The sequence below is a fragment of the Apus apus genome, chromosome 7, assembly GCF_020740795.1.
Source record: "Apus apus isolate bApuApu2 chromosome 7, bApuApu2.pri.cur, whole genome shotgun sequence".
NCBI classification, from domain to species: domain Eukaryota; kingdom Metazoa; phylum Chordata; class Aves; order Apodiformes; family Apodidae; genus Apus; species Apus apus.
The window spans coordinates 31,118,974-31,142,573 of record NC_067288.1 but is presented as its reverse complement, the minus strand read 5'-3'; the positions used below and the strand labels follow the sequence as shown (position 1 = coordinate 31,142,573).

Here is a 23,600-nt window from a genome sequence, read left to right as displayed (position 1 = left end):
TGCAGGTCATCCTCACTGTCCACACCTCAGTTTTTAGGCACCACGCGAGGGCTGCTCGGGTCATCTGCTGCTCCCCTTAGTGTCATCCTCAAACTCAGCAGTTCCATTTCACTGAGAAATGGTATTTCCGTGGGTCTGGGTGTGTGACAGGATTCTGCTGAGTTTTAGCTCAATAGCTCTGCCTGACCTACCAAGTCTGACGTTTCTAGGAAGAAATGTGCTCTCCAGGGACACGCCCTCTGTGGCCACGGCTCCAGCTCTCGGAAAATTAACTAAGAAAGATTTTTTACTATTTTATTTCTCAAATACTGCCCTGAAAAGCAAATCAGACTTAAATGTGCACAGTTCTGTGTTCTGTCTCAGCCAGGCAGGCTGGTCTGCACCCAAAAAATCCCAACTATCTAGGTACATTAACATGCATCTAAAATTTCAAGTGAAAATTCCTGTACCCAGTAGGAGCCTATTCAAGGGCTGCTGCAGCCAAGCAGAAGACATTTGCTGATTTAAGAAGGCTTGTATCAACCCAAAAGCCTCCTGTAGCCATCCCCGTGCAGAGAACTGGAACCATGGACCTAATTTTTCACTGGAGATGGCCTGTCCTGCCCCCAGCAGCAGCCATTGCCCAGACCTGCTCATCCAGCTCCTGCTGGGCATGCAGGGAAGGTCTCCCTCCACTCCTCAGGAGGGGTGAGGGACAGGGAGCAGGTTTGAAATCCATTCAGGGAAAGTCCAAACCATTTGTAAAGGAGTGGTCACATGCCTAAGCCAACATGCTTACTTAAGGCTTCTGACCTGCTGCAAGGGACCTCCAGGTCCACACCTGTAGGGTTACATGGGACAAGCCAAGTCAAACCTGCGTGTCATGCATTGTCCCATCTGGAAGCTTGTAACATCCATCCATGGTGGGCCTCTCTGTTGCAGACTGAAGGTGATTTTGCTTTTTTTCCCCCCCTGCATGCTTTGTCTTCTGGTGTAAGTCCTCAGCTTTGTTTGCCATGTCCAAGTTGGCCTGATAGGACCAGCTGCTACAGGAGAGGTGATCCAACATGGAAAGGACCTGTCCTGGGGATGGAGACTGGGATGGGCACCAGCTCCTGATCAGCATGTTGAAACTTGGAGAATGAGAGACGCAGGGTTATCAATCTGGGGGTTGGCTCCTCAGGAGCCTTTCTCAGAGGTGTGTCCATCCAGGGCATTTCACTGCAGTGATGATGTTCAGAATAGGGGAAATGGCCAAATCCTCCATTCATGTGAGTCGTGGTAACTCTGTCAGATGTTGGGTCTGAGCTCCTCCCCTGGGGATGCCAACTGCTGCCCCAGGTAACCATCGCTGAGAGTGAGGGAGAAATTGTCTCTAAATCCATTTTCCAGCTTGAGCTGAATTATCTGACAATGTGTGACTGAGATGGGACGAGGTAGAAACAACCCTCCTGAGCAAGCCCATAACCTGTGTTTCTCCTTGACCTTTACAAGAAACTTCAAAAGCCTGAAAGAGTGTCTGTGTTGGAGGGGAAAACCAGACAAAAACCTGGTGATCTTGGCTGTGGGTCCTTGCTGGTTCCCTTGATGTTTTGTTACCTTGGTGTTTGTATCTCCCAATTGTGCAATAACAACCGTAGCTAACAACATTTAGACACGTATTCTTGCTGCACTGGATAAATCAGGGAGGTTGAAGCATGTCTAAATGTTCATCTTAGGTATCAGTTAATTAGGATGATTAAAATGTCCCAAGGTCATCAGTGCTGCTGATGGCCCCAGCTGCCCGTGCTCCAAGCAGGGTGAGCAGCAACTCTGGTCAGGGCTGCTCTTGATCTTGGGTTTCTTTTCAAGGGGTAGAAAACCTTGAAGTCAAAGAACTTTTCAGAAAAGTTGAAAATGCAGAGAATGCCACACGTAACAAACAGGATGGAAACTGGAAGTGCTATAATGTAATTAAAGAAATGAATTTTACAGCTCAGCCTGGAACACGGATTTCAGCCTTGGCATCAAAAATTTTGCAGAGTGGAGGAGAAGGTTTATAAAGGGGTGTTAGGAAAAAAAGGAGGAAGAAATTCCCATGTGAAGAGATGAATGTTGCTGGCTACGTATCTTCTAAAGGAAAAGAGGCTTATTGAAATATTGGCTAGTCCAGAGAAGGTGCATTAGGAAATTTTCTCATAAAATGAGCCCAAGAGAGCTTTCACTTACACTAATCAGTGGCAAATTTTGACCTTCATGCAAAGCACTTTGTTAAAATATTATTAAGGGTAGAACCTATTTTCATAGCAAGTTGTTGAGACCAAAGTTGATAGGGCTTTAAAAAGGAGTCAGCTATTGATCAAGGATAGCAAGAGTATTCATGGAAGTCATGGGACAGATTTGTAAACCCAAGATTTCAGTATTTAAACCCCATTAAGAATATCCCACTGGCAGAGGTGGGGGCTGTGGCAGCATTCCCAGCCCCATGCCTAGGGTCTCATGGCCAATGTTGGTGTCCATCATGGTGTCCCCAAACCAGGAAGACAGTCCAACAAGTGGGTCAATGCCATGACTGAGATGATTTACCAAATAAATTCTAGGTTATTTTAACAAAAGCATTTGCCTGAAACCAAATGCTGTTTATCTGAAATGTGTCTATGCTTCCACAGTGTCAAGTGTCCTCTAATTTAGAGATTACTAAAAAAGAATTGAGCTAGAGATGGTCTGCACAGCTTCTATTTACATTTTCTTGGGAGCTGCTACATGTTCTGAAGCATCTGAACAGTTTGTGAACAGAAGAAAATTAGAAAAAAAAAAAAAAAAGCCTTTTTTTTTTTTCTTTTCTGCAAAAAACAGCCAAAAATAGACGCAGAGATGAAAAAGTGAGAGAAGTGAGAGCTTTTCCAGTGAGCCCACAGCGTAAACACTCATTAACCTCCTTACTGAATCACACAAGTAACAAAATGCTGAGGTATTTCAATAAGCATCTAAACCAGAGAACTCAATTAATGTTATCCTTAATCGCACCTGCAGGTTCATATGTTGAGGTTTTGACTGGATTTTAAATAACAAATTGAGTACGAAAGCTTGTTCTTCGTGGGGTGTTTCCAAAGCTCAGGTGAAAAACATGGGCATTTGATACTTGGATGTTGCCTGCAAGATTAGAAATACTTAGTAAAGAGAGCTATAATTAATTTTTCAGTAATGTACTTTTTTTCCAAACACTTTCCCACCAGTAACAAAGCTGATACCATGACTTTAAGACCTCCTGCTATGAAGCACCTACAACAGTGACCTGAGTTCTGCTGGGTGACCAGGTGCTGTTACGGCTCTAAACCTTTTCTTACACACTGGCCTGTAAAAACACATTCAGATTTTTCAAATCTGCAATATTTAGACTTCACAAACGTCTCTTTACAGATAAAACACAAAACTGAGAATATTTAAATTCTCTTAATTTACTCAGTTAAAACATTATTCTGAGAAAAAGAAAAAAAAGAATGTTTACATTCCTAGGGATGTGAAGGAGAAAGCAACAAGTCCCATGAAGTACCTACAGCATAAACTCGGGCACACTAGAGTACAGCAGCAATGTACAGCTTTTATTTATTTACCCAATAAAATGGGACATCTGGCACCAGCCCCTTTGCTGCTGCTGTTGCTGAGGTTTCCACCATGCCATAAGAAAATGTCTGTCAGGCTGGAGAAACTTTCTTTGGGGTAAGGATCTAACAACGTTTTCTCTAAATCAAGAGAGACTTTCATGTTTTTAGAGCTATCATTCTGCAGCTGAAGGTGGTTCTAGACATTTCATCATCTTCTTCATTTTTATTAATCTAGACTTGAGTTTACAAAAATAGCCTCCTGCTCATCTCAGAGCAGTGTGTTGTATAAAGTGAGGCTGGTTTAGGATAATACTTTTCCTTAGTGACTAAGTCGTTGACATTTTGAAGAAAAATAGCACTTTGCAGAATAACAAAATGCTTTCCCTGAATTCAGATTTCTAAATTAGGATGTGATGGGAGAAGGAGATTGACATTTCTCAGGGAGGTTCTGCAGCCAGACCCATTCTGTTTGCAAACCAGAGACTTGCTCCTGACCTTGCAGCACCGGTCCGAGCCAGAAGGTCCCCTGGGCTGTGTCAATGCTGCTCCTCAGCTGGGAGGGAGCAGATCATCATGTCCAGGACATGCAAGTGTCAACAAAAGTCAGGAAGGTTGCTCAGCTCTTCCTGGTCTTTGTCAACAGCAGGTATAAAAAAAATACCCTAGAAACTTGCATCACTTTGAATAGAATTTCCCATCCAAGGTCTGAAACCATAGTTCCCTGATGGTTTCATTTTAATTCTTTAATTTTTGCTCAGTTAGCCCAGGGTTTTGGACCTGGCTCTGGGCTGTGATGCTGTATGTGATGACAGTGAGAGGAACCTGCCCCTGAACAACTGCTGGTGTGACACCAGCCAGCAGGGCCAGGGCTGGGAAGGGCTGTTCCTAAGTGTCCATCTCTGCAATAAAGTGCCCCGTGGGAAAGTGCCTGGGCAGGTAGCACATGGGAATGACTGTCTCACACAAAGGCTGAGGGAGGGTTTCCAAGCCCTGGAACAGCTGGCTCCTGCAGCTGTGTCACCAGGGAGCAGTGGGGCAACAACCAGAATGACTTTGCCAGGGAAGCTGAGTGAGGTTATCAAAGGGATTTGTCCTCAGTGCTGCAGAAATGAACCAAACGCCTCAGGTCTGCTCCCTACCAGGAAAGTCAGACCAGCAGACACAGCTCTGCTGTTCAATTCCCTTTCCACCCTCTCAGTGAACAACTTCCTGCCAAGCTAAACAAAACCTGGTTTTACTCGGAGATTTAGGGCTGGTTGGAGTTTATTTTCCTGTTCAGTAAGTGGGGTATGTGGTTGGCATTGACAAAAACAACTTGACTGGGTCTGACCCTGCCTAGTGCCCTCTTTTAGCTGCTCAGATTTCTAGATTTCTTTCAGGTGATTTTTATTGCTCTGCATTTGAGAAAACAAGTCCTATTTGTGTTCCTGCAGAGGAAGATTTCTTTCATGCTCAGTGCATGAGGAGCAGCCAGGGGGTCGTGCATGTTCCTACAGTGGTGAGAGGATGTGCAGAGAGGGTTGGTATTGGCACCCTCGGATTAGGTGGGTTTGGTACCCAAAAGACATCTCTATTTCCAGAAACAATATGCTTGGTTCTTGTGTGCTAATAGTATGTTTATGATGTGCTAATGGTTGTTCAGCTGTGAAGCAAGACTCTGAGCTGCAGCACGACACTTAACGAGTTGTGCTGGTTCTGCATTAGAAGGGGCAGCAGAAAGAGCAGCTTGGCCTTGACCTTAGGGACACGTCCTGGGGACATGACATGTCTTAGGGACATGGTTTGGTGGTGGCCTTGGCAGTGCTGGGTTAGTGGTTGGACTTGACAATCTTAAAGGTCTTTTCCAACCAAAACAATCTGATGACTGACTGACCTTGGCAGGGACTTGTCTTTGGGTTGGGTGTCATCTCCTGGAGCAGGACCCTGATACGTAAGTAATAGGTAACCTAATAGTTTACATTTCACTGCCTTGACCAGGACAAAGCTATTGGGTTTGACAACAGCTCTCACAGCCAGATGTAACTCAGTCCCTCGTGGAAGTCAGTAAGTGACTCCTTTGAGAAGCACACGTTGGTTGTTTCAAGCCCTCGATGTGTGCTTGGAGGCCCTGCTGTCCTGTGGGCTCTGCAGCAGGTGTCTGTCCCTTGCTCCCAGGCAAGAAATGCCTCTCCTCCCCCTGAGGGTTTGCACAGGGACTTGTTCCATGCCTTGGCCAGGCACTGTTCATCTCCTGCCTGGTTTCCAACACACATCTGTACCAAAGGAAAAGGGTTGTACCTCTCTACGACTCCTTTGTAACAGAATAATCCACATTACAGTTCACCATTGTGTTCCTCTTTTTTTTTTTTTTCTCTGATTTGTGGCATTTTGTGTCTCTCTTTCTCTTGGAAAGTTTGAAGTCAAACCCTGTAATGTGCTCTGCCTTACACTCTGGATAGAGACGTGCAGCCATGACTCCAGCTTAATTAAGTCTCCTTTTACAGAAATTGTAGATGTTTTATGAATTTCATCATGGCATTGGCACATCTCACTATGTAATTTATAGAGATTTCTAATGATTCATTTGATAGACACTGTCTGTGGATTTCAGTTCATCAGGGATCAGCAGAACTATAATTACATGGTAATTATTAAATAACTTATTCACAAATTGCTGTGCCAGTGAAAGCAAATATCAGAGCAGCTGAAGAGCATCTCGTTCAAGGCGTGTGTCATCTATACCTACCAGGGCTGCAGGGAGGGGGGTGCTTACTCCCAGCACAGTAGTGATCTGTACATCAGGAAAGAATGTCATAAAAATGAAAATGAGAGTTTTCTTCTGGGAAGAGTTGTCTGTGCCTGTGTTCCCAGAGCTTGAAGGATAAGACTTTCAGCTGGGAAAGCTTCCAGGAGGTTAACCTGGAGGTGGCTGGGGAGGAACCCTGGTTCCCCCTGGGCAGGGCAGCATCTCAGTGAGCTGACCCAGGGTGTCCTGGACCCTGAATGCACAGGTACCAGCTATTGGCCTGGGTAGCCTGGAGAAGAGAAGGCTCCAGGGAGACCTGAGAGCACTTTCCAGTACCCAAAGGGGCTTCAGGAATGCTGGGGAGGGACTTTAGACAAGGGCAGGGAGGGATGGGAGCAGGGGAACTGTTTCAAGCTGAAAGAGGGGAGATTGAGATGAGATCTTAGGAAGAAGGGTGGTGAGACACTGGATCAGGTTGCCCAGGGAAGTTGTGGCTGCCCCATCCCTAGAACTGTTGAACCCAGGTTGGATGGGGCTTATTTCCAGGAGGCTGAAGGTGTCTGGGTGGTGCCCTCCAGCCTCAGGTGGGAGTGACACGCTGCAGAGGGAGGGGGTCAGTGCATGGGGCAGAGGACAGCACCTGCCAGGAGATTCCCCTGCTCCCAGGCCCCCATTTTGGAGCTGGGCATAAGCAGAAGTGGAAGAAAATGAAGAAACCTGCCCTTTATCATGAACCTGGCCAAAACTTTTGTTTCAAAAGGCCCAGCAGTGTCAGGCCCAGGCTGTACAGGCAGGGGGAGGCAGTGCTGGGGCACACCTCTTGTTCCACCTCAGATGTCTATTTTGCCTTATTTACTTGCAGAAATACAGCAACAGTTGTGCAGATTTGAAGAATGACCTCTGAGAACAAGAATATCATTATTGGGAGTCAGAGCAATGCTAATCATATGTTTCTGAACAGCAAAAATGCCAGCAGACTTCTAGAGCTGCATTATTCATGAGCTTCTTGTTTATACATTGGAATGAAAGACCAAGCTAGAAGGATGCAGGCTCCTTCCTCTCTTTCCTTCATTTTGTTTTGCTCCCAACAGCTGTAAGAGTCAGTAAAGCAGCAGTTTTCTCTGGAAAAATCTGAGATAGGAAAGAAGGACTAATGAGCAAGTAGTGTTCATCTGTTATAATGTTATAAGTTGAACAACTAAATAAACCCATGGTATTTCATGTGCCTTCTGAGATGTCAACATGATTATAATGTTCTTGGGACACAGGAAAGTTTCTCTGTTTGCTGCACCCTGGTTTTGTTGCCACAGGCTTGGCCAGCATGTGGGGCAGCTCATTAGCAGCATCATTAGCACTTGGAGATCAGTGGAAGTTCTGGCTCAGGGCAGGGTGTCTGTTTTTTCTGTGTCTTGGTCCGTTCTGCTGTTCCATGGTGCAGAGCTGGTCTATACCCTTGGTTTAGAAGAGCCAGATGTTGGGAAGGGTTCACTAGGCATTTAGAGAAATGCTTTCAGAAAACTCTGATAATGTTCTTGCTCCTCTTCCATGAAACAAGCTACTCCTTTTCCTCCATTCCTTTTATTTAAAACCTGTCATTTACTTTAAGGCTTTTTCTGTTGTGAGAATCTCCAAGGCTGGTTCCTACACCCCAGCTGATCATCCCTGGACATTTGGGTGGTTTATGACCTGGGCCATAAACACAGGCCCTCAGTGCAGGGTGCAAATTGGTTGTGCTTTTTATTGTCTTTTATTTTTGGTGATACCAAAGAGTGTTTTGTAACAGGATGCACAGCCTTGAGAGGAGTGCTCTTTGATTTGCCCTCAGATCAGCCCTACTGCTGGGTTTTCTCAGCACACAAAAGTGCTGGTGGAACTTGTCTTTGTCTGCAAGACAGCAACAGGTTTCTCTCAGCTGGAAACTGGGAGCCTTCAAAATCCTTTTCTGCATCTTGAAGGGGCCTGAGTCTCTTTGGGAAAACAAAACAAAACAAAACCAAGTGATAGGACCTTAAACTAGTGGGTGGATTTTTGTGATACTCAGGAAGTAAAATGCCACATGGATGGGGTTGTTTGCCAGAAGCTCTTTGCTCAGCATGAACATCCCTGATTTATTCATTTCCTCAGAGCACTCCCATGAAAAGTGCAGCCTTGGGCATAGACCAGTGTGTTAGGGTGGGAATTGTTGTGATAGTGGGGACAGAACTGCCTGCTCCTACTGCCAAGAATGCATGCCCTTTATTTTAAATATTATTTTGAATGTTTGTAATGGAAATATATTTTTTGCTTGTTAGTATTTTACACACACACACCCCCCAGTAAAATTCCATTTAATTTTTTTTTCTCCACACTATGAAGTAGTTAATCCTACATAAAAGAAGAATATTCATTCTAGAACTTATTAATAATTAGATATATAAATAAGTAAACTTTAGAATACTCCAGAATTAAAACTGTTATTTTAGTACCTTTCTTTGATTTTTCCCTAAGAAAATAAAATCCTTTTGAATACTTTTGAATTTTTAGATAAGAGTTTGCATCCATCCCATCACTCCTTGTCTGTCAGCCAAGAACACATGCAGTGCCCAGCCCTGGCACTTCACAGAAATGGATTTCAGTGAGAGCTCTTAAAACATGACTTTCATTGGCTTTCTTTCACAAGAATACACTCTAAAGTCTCATTAAGATGGTTTTCTACAGGCTTAAAAATATTTGAATAGTTGCTGGAGAACTCTTGCTCTCAAGCAGACCCAAACTCCTGCAGTGAGGGTTGCAAAGGATGGAGGGAATAAACTACAACTCAGGTGTCAAACTCAAGGTTAATAATTCCTTATTTTTTGTATTTTCTCCTAGACACTGAGCTACTAAATACTTCTCCTCCTGTAAACAAGCCATTACTAGGCAACTCAGGTGTAATAACTCAAACCTGTAGAAGAGCTCAAATTGTAATTGCAAAGTATTAATGGTGAGTTGAAGACACAGAATAAGTGGAATTCATGTCTCTGCCCAATCCACTTTCACTTTCCAGCAAAAAGAGCCATTATTAAATATGTTTTTCCTTTTACCATTTTACTCAGACACCCTCTGGCTTACCTAGGGTTAAGACCTTCCTTTCAAAATAAATAATTAAGATTTAACAAAGCTGATAAAGCCCAGCAGAGATTATACTAAATAAGCCTGGTTACTTGTCAAAGGTCATAAATGAAAATAGTTAGGAGGATTATTTTTTTTTTTTTTAGTTTATGTGCTTGTATGTAATTGCCAGTTGTATTTTGGACCAGCCATTGATTTTTCCACTACTGTTACATGTACAATATACCATTAATTCCTCCAATAATAAAAAAATTGTACTGGTGCAGGCTGAAGTGACACAAGTGTTTTGTCTTCTCCTGCTGCAAAACACTCTCCTTAGGATCTGCCAGGCTGCCAGTCTGGTAGCACCATGTTTTGACATCTTCTCAGAGCTAGAAATTGCCCGCTCATTAGAGATGTTACTGATCTTGAGTAAGCACCTGCCCCTAACCTATTAAACCCCCCCCCCATCATTAAGCTCTGCTTCCTCTTGCCCAGTGTCTGTAAATTCTGTTCCACAAAAATATCTAATTACACCTTTTCAAGTAATTTACATTTGTCTTAAGAAAACTGATGGGATTTTTAACCTCATAGAAATAGGGAAACTGTTGAGAATGTTGATGATTAATATCTAGACAGCAAAATACCAGAAAAAAGAACACAACAGAACCATGTTAGACAGAAGAGCAGAGAGCACGTGCTGCTGCTGGGGACTGCTCCGTGCAGTGCCTTCTGTGTCTTGGCTGTGGGTCTGACTGCTCACTCTTCCTGAAAGAAAATATTATTGAGCAGGATGGATTTCTATGCTTTTGTGTGTGTCATATCCTGAAACAAGATTTCCAGAAATGTAAGTTTTTAGCTGAAGGCAACCTGACTTTGTTCCAGGAGTCATTTCACCCTCGGGGTTAAAATACCTGAAGGGATGGGGAGAAGAGGTGGGCTGCATGCTGCTGGGGCTGGGCTGGTTTTCTGCAGGCAACAGACTGAAGCAGCTTTTTCTTTCTTCTGCTGAGTTTCTTCTGTTCTTTTGGGGAAGAAAAAGGTCGGGTTATGCTGTTAAGGCACTGGGAGTGGGGGGATGCTGGGGTCGGTGAGTCCAATCCCCTTGTGCCACAGGCTGCTCCGTCCTGTAATCCCTTCCATAACCTGATGGAGTTTCCTCCTCCTCGGAGGTGGTTTTCCTTCTCAGAGGCTGTTAAGAGGAGGGCAGCAAGGCTGCACAGGCTGCAGCCCCACAGCTGAGCCCTTGCTGAGGGACCCATGTGTCCCTGCAAACAGGGGCTGATAATCACTCGGTTCCTCATTCATATACCAGGGAAGGTCCTAGGCAAATAATTACAAGTAATTGGCCTCTGCTAAACTAATAGGCAGTTTTTATTTACTTACTCATTTTTACCTGCCTATATCCTTTAACAGCTCCTTCAACCTCATGCTTTTCCAAAGCCCTGAATGCCATGAAGTTGCAGTTGTGTGTCCCTACCCCCCTGGAACATGTCTCCAACTCCCAGTCCTGCAGTACCTGCTCTCCTCCCCTCCCTGTCAATTTACTGTTGTTTTGATAATTTTATGTGCAAATGTGTTTAAATCCCTCTGACCTGAGTACCCTGAGCTGACTGAATTTTGCTTTAGCTCTGGTCTAGCAATTTCCATGGCCATTTTGTTCCCGGGAATGCCTTCTTGTATGCTTAGGCTAAAACCGAAGCAAAAGATTATTTTTAGCTCCATGTTTAATTTTTCTACCCTACCTTTGTGAACAGAGGGGCTCTCGTTGTTCTTAAGGCACCTACAGGGCTAAGGAGTGTTCTGCAGCCCTGTGCTGTGGTTCCCTTTCCAGGGTGTGTTCCACTGGGCACTGGGGCAGCTCCCAATTCATCCCTGCTCCACTGGGGCAGCTCCCAATTCATCCCTGCTCCACTGGGGTTTCCAGAAGCAGCTTTTTTTATGGTCAAATCTCTTTGTTCCTTGTGGTTTTCCTTCTCGTGCTGTGTAGCCTTTCATGGGGTGGTTTCCCATTTTGTGAAGAGATTTTCTCTGCAAGCTTTTTTCTGGCTGGGATCAGAAAGGAACTCCAAGAGACCATCTCTTCCCTTTTGGTAAAAGGCAACATTAAATGTTCTTGACATTAAGCTGCACCTCCTCATCCCAGCTCTCTTTAGTAGCTTATATTCTCCCCAGAGTTCTCTTTTGAGGATCACAGCTGTAGTTGCAACTCGGGGGGGTTTATCCTTGTGCTTTATTTAAAGGCACTCAGCTGGGTTGTTTCCAGCAGTTGCCCCTCAGGTCTCCTCACCACCACGAACCAAAACTGGCTGTAAAAGGACACTGTGGCTTCTTTCTCCCCGTGGTAGTGTGACCCAGACACTGCCCTCCTGGCCCCACACCTCCCTTCCTTCCCCTGCACCAGGCTGGGCTGTTACACTGGCACCTGCAGCTGCATTTCTCTGTCTGGAACTGCTCTAGTTGTCTTTATCAAAATCTGACTTTGCAGAGAAAAATGTTTCTTTTTGTTGTCCCAAGAAGACTTTTCTCCACTCTTCTCAAAAGTACTGTTAGCCCAGGCAGTGTATTTACCTGTGCTGTCATCTCCTGCTCCTCTGCACCCCATCCCAACGCCCCATAGGACCCAGCACCCTTCCCTGTCCCACCCTTGCTCCAGCCCCAGCTGCTCCTCAGAGCTGTGCTGCCCCTGGTGACACTGGCTCCTTCCAGGGCTCTGCACTGCTTCCAGGAATTCTGTTATTCCTCCCCAGCCACGTTCAGTGTCCAGCTGTGACTCGTACACCCCTTCTCCCACAGCTGGTGGCCGTTCTCAGCACTATTTGTGCTTCTTCCACACATTTTTTCCGTGTGATTTGCTGTTCTCTCTGCATTTATGTGTTTTCTTTCTCCTCCTGCACAGTTGCAAAGATCTCTTGACCTTCCCCCTTTTTCTTCCTAAAGCTGCCATGGTCAGGGATGCAGCCCCCACCCCTGGGGGTGGCTGTGACTGGTCCTTGGGTGAAGCAACCCTGCTCCAAAAGCAGCTTCATGACTTCCACACGTTTGCAGGGCATGGCAGCACTCAGAAATGACAGGACAGGGCTTTCTAACTCCAGACTTGCTTGTCCCACACCATCGCTGGGAGGTTCTGCTTTCTATGGGGACATCTCTGGCAGCATCCCCAGGCACTCCCCCTGTGGTGGGTAGGGTGTTGGTAAAGAGAGCTGAACCTTAACAGGCAGTAAAAGGGATGTTTGAACATGTTAGAAAACATTAAACTGTACCTCTCATTAACTTTTCCCAAAGAATGCTACTCTGCTTTGGCTCAATCTGTTCTGGCCTGTTTTCCCAGCACAGTCTGGGTATCGTGTTTTTCTATTGTATTTCTATGTTGTTTTTTTTCCATCCTTGAAAATTTAAGCAGTCCTGATACAGAAGGATTGTGGTCCCAGGAAAATGAAGGACAGATAATACCACTCTTTCCTGCACATCCCTGCCTCCCAGTCTTACTAAGAAGTCATTAATATATTTTAATTTTAATGAAGCAGCCTAGCATGCTTATAGAAAAACCAGCTGGTTTTGTTTTCTCTCTATAGACCTGAACAATGTAATGAATAAAGATTTGCAAAGAGTTTTAGAACTCAAAACTAGACATATATCCCCCTCTCTGAATCCTTGATCTCGTAATGTATGTAAAAAATGAGATTTTTGCAGGAATAATACATGATATTACTACCTTTACTCCCAGGCTCAGTGATGCTACGAATATGTGACTTTATGCTACCTTAAGCACCCACAATTAAGTCTAGAGCCAACATTTCCAAAAGAGGCATAGTCCTAGTAAAATCCCAGCTGGTTTGGGTATGGTATTTTGCCTTTTAATGAAAGATTGTACTCGTTGAGTATGATAATTTACTTGATTGTTGCAAAGAATGGTTTTATTCTGCAGCAAGAGGAACCTTTTCCTTTATAGGAAGCCATAGCAACAGGAGGGACTGACTCCTAAACTCGCAAGAAAATGATCCTGTTCTTTTAGGGCAGCCAGAAAAACAACTTTTGTCTTCATTATACAATGCATTTGAAGCAAAGGAGATAATTACACAAGAGAAGCAGGATGTAATTTCTCAGAACATAAAGATTTTGAAGAAATTAAAGACACCTCCAAGAGACCTGCAAGGCTGCCCAGCCAGGGGCTCGACCCCAGCTGGTTGCCCACGCAATGAAGCTTCAGCCAGGACCTTCACTGTGCCTCTCTCTTGAGAAAGCAGAATTGATGTCTTAAGCAGAGTGATTCAAACCCCACTAACACATTGCTATGGCTATTGCAGTTTCCTAATCTATGCCACTGTGACAAAGCCCTTGCTTTTAAAAAAGATTCAGTAATGCTGAAACCAATTTAGTTCATCAGTCTTCATTGTATGATTGTTATTTCTCTGGCTCTCTCCCATTTTGCTTTAAGTCTTTGAAATGCACTGGGAAAAACTCCACTTTGCACCGCAGTCAGTTAAGCAGAAACCTTCTTGTGGAACCCAACAAACCCCAGCTGAATCCTCTACCATCATTTGTGTCCTTCGCCCGCTTTGCTTCAGCCTTGCTGGAATCAGCCAGTTCCTGCAGCCCAGCTCCATGTGCAGGATGTCCCCTGGGATGCTCCCAGCTGGAGCACCCTCCTCTTCATCTTCTGCCCCTTGCAGGACATCTGGGCAGATGTCCAGACCCACCTGTTGCTCTCCCTCCTTCCATTGCTGCACACATCAACTGCCCCTCTGCAGGGGCAGGAAACCTCAACCAGACTTTAAACACTTTTTATGTTAAAGACTGATCAAGAGGTCACTGACCTTCATGGGCTTCCAATTTCAAATAGACTTGTAATGCTGGAGTGGAACAGCTGAAATTCCACTTGATTTCAAAAACATGATTGGATTTACCAGTGACAGTGATGAATTTGTCAAGATGTCAAATAAATATTTTTAAGACTGGAAACATTCATCTGTATTAGCAGAATTCTTAGCGCCTGTCACTTGGTAAAGAAACTTCATGATTTTTTGTGTGGGAAGATATTTGTCTGTTATTTCACTTAGAATCACTTCTGCATCCCATTAACCTGAAAAGTAACTGTAGGGGGAAGAATGCAGAATTGGATGTGAGTGTTGAGTGTGCTCAGCTCTTACCTGTGCCCCCATTGTTGTCAACTCACTTGCATTTTTTTCCATTAATTTCTTGTTATAGTCAAGATATGGTCAATGGTCTTTTGAGCTTGGTAATTTTGTTAAATCTTTTATTAAGAGTATTGAATTGCTGCATTGAGAAGGTAGCTTGCTTCTGTGCAAGATTGATTGGGACTGGTATTTCATTTTGCATAGGACTATTCAGAGCTAATAAAAAGGCACAGAATAATGAATTTTACAGTAAAATTATAATGAAAAGCCACAGGTGTTTTTTTCATCAGACTGAATGCTGGAGAATTGTGCTCTTCTCTTAACTTTTCCTGTTGTTTGTATTGGTTGCCCCAGGTGAAGTAAACATCCTCAAAACACATTTGATGTTTTTGATACATGTGAAAGACTTCAATAATTAAAAAGACATTTCTAAAAGTTCACTAAAGCACAAAGCTATTTCTTAAATCCATTCTTTGTCCAAAATTGTTACTTTGACTTATATTCATCAAAAGAAATTACCTTCAATGAAATGGGCAAAACCCCCTTTGTCCTAGGCAGGTTTCAGCAATTCCCAGGAGAAAAGTTTTTGAGCTTGAGAACTCCAAGGGTGGCTCTGCACCAGTAGGTGCATGTTTGGAGTGTGGTGGTCCCAATGTCATTTACTGGTGACATGGGAATGAGGTAGCTGGGGAAAGACAGACCCTGGTGTGTGGTGCACGGGGGTCTGGTCCCCTGCAGGTTTGTCACCAGCCCACAAAGGCCAACCCCATCTTTAAATAAAATTGTCGTGTCTGTTGCATGACTGTTTGCTGTCTCATTCTGTATTTGTCTTCCATGTGTGATTAACTCCCAAATGTTCTTTTTTTTTTCCTTTTCCCTTTTTGTAGAAATTATTGAGCCTACTACCTCTAGTGCTGTCTCAAGCCCAGGTCAGTATCCACATACATTCACAAAGTATGTTTGGGTACTTCTCTCAGGGACTCATACCTGACGCGTGGCCATGTCAGTGACCAGAATGGAGAGGGGCAGCTTGGTGTGGTAGTGCTGGACTGTCCCCTTCCTGTCTTTGTGCATTCATTGCTTTGTCTTCCCCTTCAGGCTTTATGTCTTGTCCTCTTTCTGAACTTCCCCTTCTGAGAGACCCTCTCCCTGCATCTCTCTCTCTCCTGCTCATTCTCTGCCCCAGGGTGATGGGCCGCGTGGTGGGATGGCTGTGTCTTTTCTTCCTGATGACCTGACTCTTCTCTGGTGTTGCTGTAAACATGAACGTTGGTTTGAGGCTTACAAATGTCTTGCTGTCTCATCACTGACAGACCCTAGGATGGATCTCAGACTCCATTGTGAGGTCCTTCTCATTTCAGGGTGCAAGAAGGTGTTCCTGCAGAGCTGAAAAGCCTGCCTTCCTGCTTGGCAGGTGGTAAGAGGTCTTGGCCATTCGTGGCAATTCCCTATTTTCTTGGGGGTTTTCTGTTGCTGCAGGACACTCTCAGTGGAGCTATTGAACAGAGGCTGCCCTGCCCAGGGTTGCTAGAAGATGGCATTGGGACAGCCTGTGTCAATAGGCCAGGTTGGATGGGACTTGGAGCAACCTGGTCTAGTGGAAGATGTCCCTGCCCGTGGCAGGGGGGAGGTTGGGATCCAACCCAAACCATTCAATGATTCTTTGACTGAATATGCCCAACCACCCTTTGGAAGGGGCAAGTGGTGAGCCCCACATGCCCTGCTCTAGCTCCTAAACACCTTCCCTGAAGTGCAGCCACAGCATCAGACCCAGCAGGTTGATATTCTTTCCAGGTGCAGTATGTGATAAGATGTGCAGTGCTCAAGTGTCTTCCAAGGAGGAGCCTTGGTAGTGTTATTGGGATCATCGGTGAGACAAAGACAAGTAGAATTTTCCTCTAGCAAAATCTACACATGAAGTAAACTTTTATATCGCAATTAAGATTAAAAAATTAGAGCCTGTGCCAGCAAGCCACAGTGATTGAGTTATCTACTCCCCAGCTGAAAATGCAGATTAACCAGAGTGTTACAAAAGGAAACCTCAGCAGCAGATGATCCGCCCACCTTAGCACTTACAGGAGCAGAAAGACAAGTGCATAAATCTTCAGTTCTTTTAATTAAAGGGCTTAGGAAAGGTGTCCTCTGTGGAGAGGCTCTCTGGCTGCCTGCTTTCCTGAGCATCCTTCTCCAGCACCCTGCTCTCCCAAGCACTCTGTCTGTCATGGGCACAGAATCTACCACCTTTGCAGGGCAAACCTGCTCCTGAAAGCAACTGAGCAGCTTCTTCTTGGCCACTGCTCCTCACAGACCACAGCAGGAGCAGGAGGGGTGAACTTCACCTGCACAAAGCTGATAGTGTTTGTAATACTAGTTCCTGTCCTTGTGATTTTTCACAGCTGCTTTGGATTACCAAGCAGCTGAAAATAAGCTAAGACGTTATTTGTGTAGCTAAGAGAAGCCAGGAAGAAGAAAAGAGCCACAGATGCAAAGCAGTGATAGGAGAACCTCATTCTGCGTGGTGTTTCACACGGGGGTTTGTAATGGGTGGGAAAGTCCCCGTAGCCTGATGCTGTTCCAAGCTCTGTTCAAGTAACGATGGTTTATAGTAGGAATGGACTCCAGTGACATTTTGGGTTTTAATCTCCACGGGTAGGCACTACAACTTGGGAGCACAGCCTCTTCTCACTTCAAAAAACCTGACATTCAAGTATTACAGCTTCAAGATGTGCTAAACTTCTTGCTGCCTGTGGAAATTTATGACGAATGAGCAAAATTGTACATATTTTTGGGGAGCAGGATAGAAATGGGAGAATGGAAATTAATAGTGTCCTTTTATAATGATCCCTGCCTTAATTCTGAGAGCACAATGTTAAACAGAGAGGTCATTTTCCAAAGTACAGGTTGAAATTGAGAACATTAAAACTTTGGAACACAGAGGAAAAAAATTAGAAGCTCAATTTGCAATAGATGAAACTACATGAGCTAATCTAACTTTAAACGACTGAGGAAAGGACTATGAGGTCAGTTTGGAAATGAAAAACAACATCTGTTCCCCTGAGAGACAACAGGAAAGGTTCTTTTTAAAGAAAAGCTCTCAAAATGGATTAAAATTTAAGACCAAGTCCTTCCTTCTGGAAATCAGCACTGGTGTCAGCAGTGGCACTGCCAGTGAAATATTCTGTTTGACTTCATCAAATAATGCTGTGCTTATCCCTCCCGTGGTCTAATCTAGCCTGGTTAACAGCTGGATGGTCCCATCCCTAGTGATGCACAGGCAACTAAACAGTTCCCTGAGTGTCAGAAACCAAATCCCTCGTGTACTGCAGCACCAGCAGAGGACACCTTGGGCTAGGGTGGGAGATGCAGGAGAAAACCCAGGTTATTTGTCTGCAGCTGCTCGTGGCAGTGAAATCAGACCTGTCCCTTTGTTTAAAGGCAGCCCCACAGATCTTGGCCAGCAGCTCCCCTCAGACCTTTGTCCACCCTGCTGTCCCTCACGCAGTAACAAGATCAAAAAAGATGGATTATCCTGTAGAAAGCCATTTTTTATCACATCTTGCATCAGTCAGAACACAGAGCATCAGCCTCCTTCTCACTTAATCTAGGCTTTGCAGCTAATTGGCTAATTACTGCCAGCATTTACACTTCCCTTCACTGCAGCTTCAGTGGATGTTTTCCTGGAGATGTGTCATGGTTTTCACCAATAACCAGGTGACAGCTGCTCTCTGTTATTCCCCCACTAGCCTCCCAGGGGAAGATAAAAAGAGAATAAGGGAGAGAGACTTGGAGGTTGGGGAAAAAAAAAAACCTAGAAAAATTTCATTAAATAGTAACAGTGATGATGAAAATTTACAAATACCTGCCAATATGTAGATATGGAACCCAGGCTCCTCAGCGGGCAGTTACTTCCCCACCAGAAAGCCCCAGCTGGCCTGGGCAGCAGATGGAGGTGCCCGAGGCCAGGCTGCTGCTGCCAGCCCCGCGGGGCAGCCAAGGCGGTGCTGCCTGGGGAGGCAGGAGGTGACCAGCAATGCTGGCACCCAGAGGAAACCGAGCAGAGGGAGCCAGACCAAGCATCCAGAGCCCAGCCAGGGAGGTCCCAGGGGCCCCTGAGGAGCCCTTTTATACCCACCCCGGGGGCAGGAGCGCCGTGATTGGCCCGTGGGGACGTGACCCTCCCCTCGGGCACGGCTCAGGTGTGGCTGCAGGCAGCGTTTATCCTCTCCAACCATGGCAAGAGGGCTTTGGTGCTGCAAGGAGTCAGCTCCTCTGATAAGGAGCCACAGGCTGCAGGAGAACCCCAGGCTGAGGCAACGTTTGATGGCAGAGACAGGAGGGAGAGCTGCTGGGCCAGGGCCTTGTAAATCCAGGTAAACGACTGATGGGGCACTCAACAGTGTCCTTGCTGGGGGAGTTTCCCAAGGTCTTTCTTAAAGTTAAGAAACAAAGATTCTTTAGTAATCCCGAAGGTCTCCAAACCACCTTTTGTTAAGATTTTAGTACTTTTTTAATATTTATTTTTAGTATATTTAAGATTTTTGAACAGGCTGCCCAGGGAGGTGGTGGAGTCACCATCCCTGGAAGTATTTAAAAGAAATGTAGATGTAGTGCTTAGGGACATGATTTAAGCACTGGACAGTAAGTTAGGCTATGGTAGGGGGAGTTAGGTTGTGGTTGGATTTGATGATCTTCAACCAGGATGATTCTATTATTGTTCTATTAGTACAACTCTGAATACTGGTTAATTACACTGTTCTTGGAATGTCTTCAACAATTCTTTCTTTATAGTGTGTACAGGTGTATGGATATGAATTCTTGTGGCTGGAAGGGGTAGTGTAAAGGGAAAATGTCACTGCTGTCTTAAGATACTTAGCCCTGGAGTTGTTACTGCCTCTGAGTCCTACAGGTCACTGCTCTTAGCAGCCACCTACTTCCTCAGGGTCGCTTAAGCCCAAGGTCACCAAGGAATAATATCAGTAACTTCTGTATAAGCAGGTGAAGTGCTGCACTGTGGTGATGAGGTTCCAATGTTTTCTACTCTGTGTGCAAACCAGCAGCTTTGAAAGGGGTGCTTACAAAAGGCCTTTTCTCTTGCCCATTTTCATCCTCACATTCAGTATAATTACTCTAATCAACTGGTTTGACCTTCTATTGTTAAAAGTTATTTAGAAGATGCATGTGTAGAATTTCAGCACAGATGTCTTGTGACATTTTCTAGATGTTCATAAGCCATGTGACTGCATATCTTACCTACCCAAAACATTGTGGTTAAAACAATAAATGATCCTTAAGGATTCCTCACCGTTACAAACAACAGGTGACAAACTGTTTAAACCATTTACAATGAATGCAAACCCAAGCCTGTTGCTGAGAGCCATGGAGATACCCTTGTGCTTTCCTCTGCTGGAGCCCCTGCTTACCCTGGGGAGTTTGCTCCCTCAATTTTAAGTGACAATGCTTACAGCATGTAGAATTAGCTGCAAAAGTTAAAAAACGGGGGCCACAGTTGGTATCTGTTTTGTCAGCCACTGCCAGGAGTTGTAGTTACTTTAAATCTTTCATCCTTCAGTGTAATTAGTTCACAGGTGGTGTCTTGAAATGCCTTTGAAGATGCTGCTGAATGCTTAACTCTGGCTAAATAAGTAGCTGTGACATGTCAGAGAGAATAATTGAGGAATCTTCTTTAATTAATGATTCCACATGTTATCAGGCACTTTTATAAAAATTGAAGTTGGGGAAGGTGGGACTTCCACTTATTTAATTTTCTCAGGAACAAAAGCATATGTTTAAATGAGCACTCCAGGCAGGTTGGACAACTCCTTGAACTTCAGTGACTTCTCCCTAATGTGCTTTCCTGCATACCTTGTGGAATGTCCGGAATACCAAATAATACCCGGGATCAAGCAGGAACTGTGTGTTTGGCAGGGAACCTGGCAGCTCCCCCCACTTGTTATGTGCTTATGCAATTTCAATTCCCATTTTAATCAAGAAATGATTTGCATAAGGAAAATCCACAGGGTTGGGCTCTGAATCTCAGAATGTATGGCATTATTTCCTGCTATGAATTTTGTCTTTATATGATGGAAACACTTTTTCTGCCTTGAGCTAGACAGGAGCATGTGGGCAGGAGATAAATGGGTACAGAAAAGACTGGAGTAGAGATGAACCCTGAGGCACCAGAGGATGATCAGCCTTGAGGAACAGCTGGTTGTTCATCAGCCAACACTCAAAATATTCTTTTCTTTCTCTGGTTTGTGGAATTTATTCTAAAAAAACCTAAACAAGTATGAAAAGGTGATCAAGATCCAGGATAACAGATCCTGGATCACTGCAGGTTTAACTTCTGAAATGCATTAGAAAGAGATGTCTGCTTGTTCAAAGAACTTTTGACTCCTGACTCTTCCTCCCAAATAATCCCAGCACAAGTAAGAAGGCAGAGTCTCACTCTCCAACACCCAGCAGAAGAACACCAGAGGTTCTTCTGTCCCAGCTGGCAGACTTAAAAGCATGTACAAGGTTACTAAGTCTTGCAATGAGTAGGTAAGCATCAAGCAGCTAAGCAGTCTCTAAAGAAAGATCAAGAGACCAATCTTATTAATTATTTTGCAGCTTTATGTTCATAACTTATTATGGACATTCCTGTTGCATTTCAGAACTCCAGGCAGATGAGAAATCCCAGTATAGTTGTCTCTGCCAGAAAAAAAAAATAAAATTAAAAATAAATGAGCTTGTCTATTGACCCAGGACCAGCTGCACACTCTACCCAGTGGCAACGTGCTGCTGGGGGGACACAGCCCAGCAAGGCAGGCGCTCAGCCCAGGACCCCTTAGAACTGCACACCAGCTGCACCAGGGGAAATAACTGCCTTTAAAGGATTAATTCAGCTGCTCTTGCAAACAAGTGAACTTTACATCTGTGAATCAGTCTGTGAAAGCTGCATCCTCCAGGTAAAATCTGTGGAATTAGGTAAATGTTCCTGTTTAAGTAGAATGTGTGTTTCAGATAACTCAGTGTGTGCTAGGTGATATTCTGCAATGTTTAACTACTGCATCATTTCAGAAGACTGTTTGAACACAGTAGATCATATTATTCACCCCTTGCTGAATAGATGCATCATTTAATATCAAAAGAGCTACTTTCTATCTGCTGAAAAATCGGATTAGAAGTAGGTAATTTTTAGTTCATTGATTCCTACTCTCTATACCAGTATATAAACTACAAGATTTTTTTTTATTATTTTTTTTTTATTATTGCTTACATGCCTTCTGTCATGGGGGATTTCAATATTAATGAGCATTTCCACAAACATGAGAAGCCCACTTAAGAGGAGAAGCTGTTCTGACACTCACTGATTTGTGTAGCCACCAAAACCCAGGGTTTCACCGAGAGAAATGAGAATGCTGAAATATTTCAGGATAAAATACCTTAAGCAGTGTGCTGAGATTTTGCACTGTCACCTCCCTTGAGACATGCCAGGAGAGCAGTGCAGGGACACCTGTAGTACAACAATTCCAGTAGTGTATGGAAAGGGTAGAGGCTGTGGCAGAGATGCTGAGCTTACTGCTCAGAGCTGTCACTGCTTTGGTGTTGACCCCTTCTCCCACCCCAGTGTTCTGGTGCTGTGCCCAGCAGCCTGACCCAGGGCTCCACCACATTCCTGGGGGATGCTGCCCACCATTCCAGACCCCCAAGGGATCTGGGTCATTTGGGCTGGTGGTTTATCATCACTCAAATGAATTCATGGAATTGTAGATGGCATCAGCATTTGTCGTGTTGGTGTGTGGGAACCAGCACACCTCTGAGATCATAGAGTATGCTGAGTTGGAAGGGACCCATCAGGATCATCAAGTCCAACTCCCGTCCCTGTGCAGGGCACCCCACTAATCACCCCATGTGCCTGAGAGCATCATCCAAATGCTTCTTGAACTCAGGCAGGCTCGATGCTGTGACCACTTCCGTGGAGCACCTGTTCCAGTGCTCAGCCACTGTCTTTGTGGAAAACTTTTTCCTGACATCCAACCTAAACCTCCCCTGATGCAGCTTCCTGCTGGCCTCGTGCCTCTGAAAGGGCAAGAGAAATCCACAGTGCAAAGGTGCCAGCATGCAGCACTGCCTGGTGTGGCAAGGCTGCTCTAAAAGACTTGTGTATAAGGACATGTTCTGATGGAGAGAAGAGAAGCAGGAGATTCCAGAGTGTGATTCATTAGCAGAAAGAGAGCAGTCTTTGTTTTTATTTATCACATAAGGAAATGTTTTATGTGAAGGTTTTATCAGCCAGAACTGGCTGACTGCAGTAATTCTTACAGGAATAAATATGCATATATCCATCTAGATGAGCTTTGTAACCATGTGCAGAAATTGAAAATGTACATAGAACTACGTAGCTGTAACTTCAGGGAGGGTCCCAACTCTGCACAGCATGTAAAAGAGCCTACAGCTACAGCTGGTTGGAAAGGATCTGACAAAACTTGGGTTGTTAAGGCTTGGGGGGAATAGAGGACTTGTCAGAAACTGCCTATTTGAAATCTCCATGAAAATGTCAGTTTTAAAGAAATTCAAATAAAAGCCTGTTGAGTTTTGAGTGGGAAAAAAAATACTGGCTCCTTTCCAGGCTACCCATCTCATTCCAGGCATCACTTCTTTTCTTGTCTTTTCACTGTCTGAATTTCTCACCAAATGGAAATTTCAGTTTCTTGCCAGCTGCATCAAGAGTATCTGTGTAGCATGGGCATCTTGATGCAGTTGCCAGCATCATCCCTCCAGCAGCACCCAGAGCCAACACAGGCTCAGCCATTCCCTTAGTCTGACTCTAATGTCTACAGGTGTATCTTTGCATCTTTATCTTTCCTTACTAAGCACAGGGCTCAGTCTGCCAAACTGGCTTTTGAACTGGTTTTGGTCCTTCTTTGCACTCTCCAGATGAGAGCCTGAGCATCCCATCAGGTGTGCAGTAACAACTGTAGCATGTGGATTTCTTCCAGTAGTCTCTTCTGGGTTAGAGAGAACTGAACAGCAATTCATCGGTAAAAACATGATAGTTGGGCCAAGCCCATGTCCTTCAAGGAGCATAGTCATAAAAGGTTTACACAGCAGCTCTGAAGAGTT

General features: G+C 44.5%; 1 protein-coding gene across 2 annotated transcripts in view; it reads left to right on the top strand.

Moving 5' to 3' along the window:
* Window positions 1-23,600, top strand: part of NEGR1 (neuronal growth regulator 1) — a 226,831-nt gene that overhangs the window by 181,008 nt on the left and 22,223 nt on the right. Inside the window, exon 7 of one of the 2 annotated variants that reach the window (XM_051625735.1) lies at window positions 15,383-15,424. The exons of the other annotated variant lie outside the window; for it this stretch is intronic. Within the exon in view, the coding sequence (XP_051481695.1) occupies window positions 15,383-15,424 (42 nt within the window). The remainder of the gene's footprint in view (window positions 1-15,382; window positions 15,425-23,600) is intronic. 2 annotated transcript variants of the gene reach the window in all.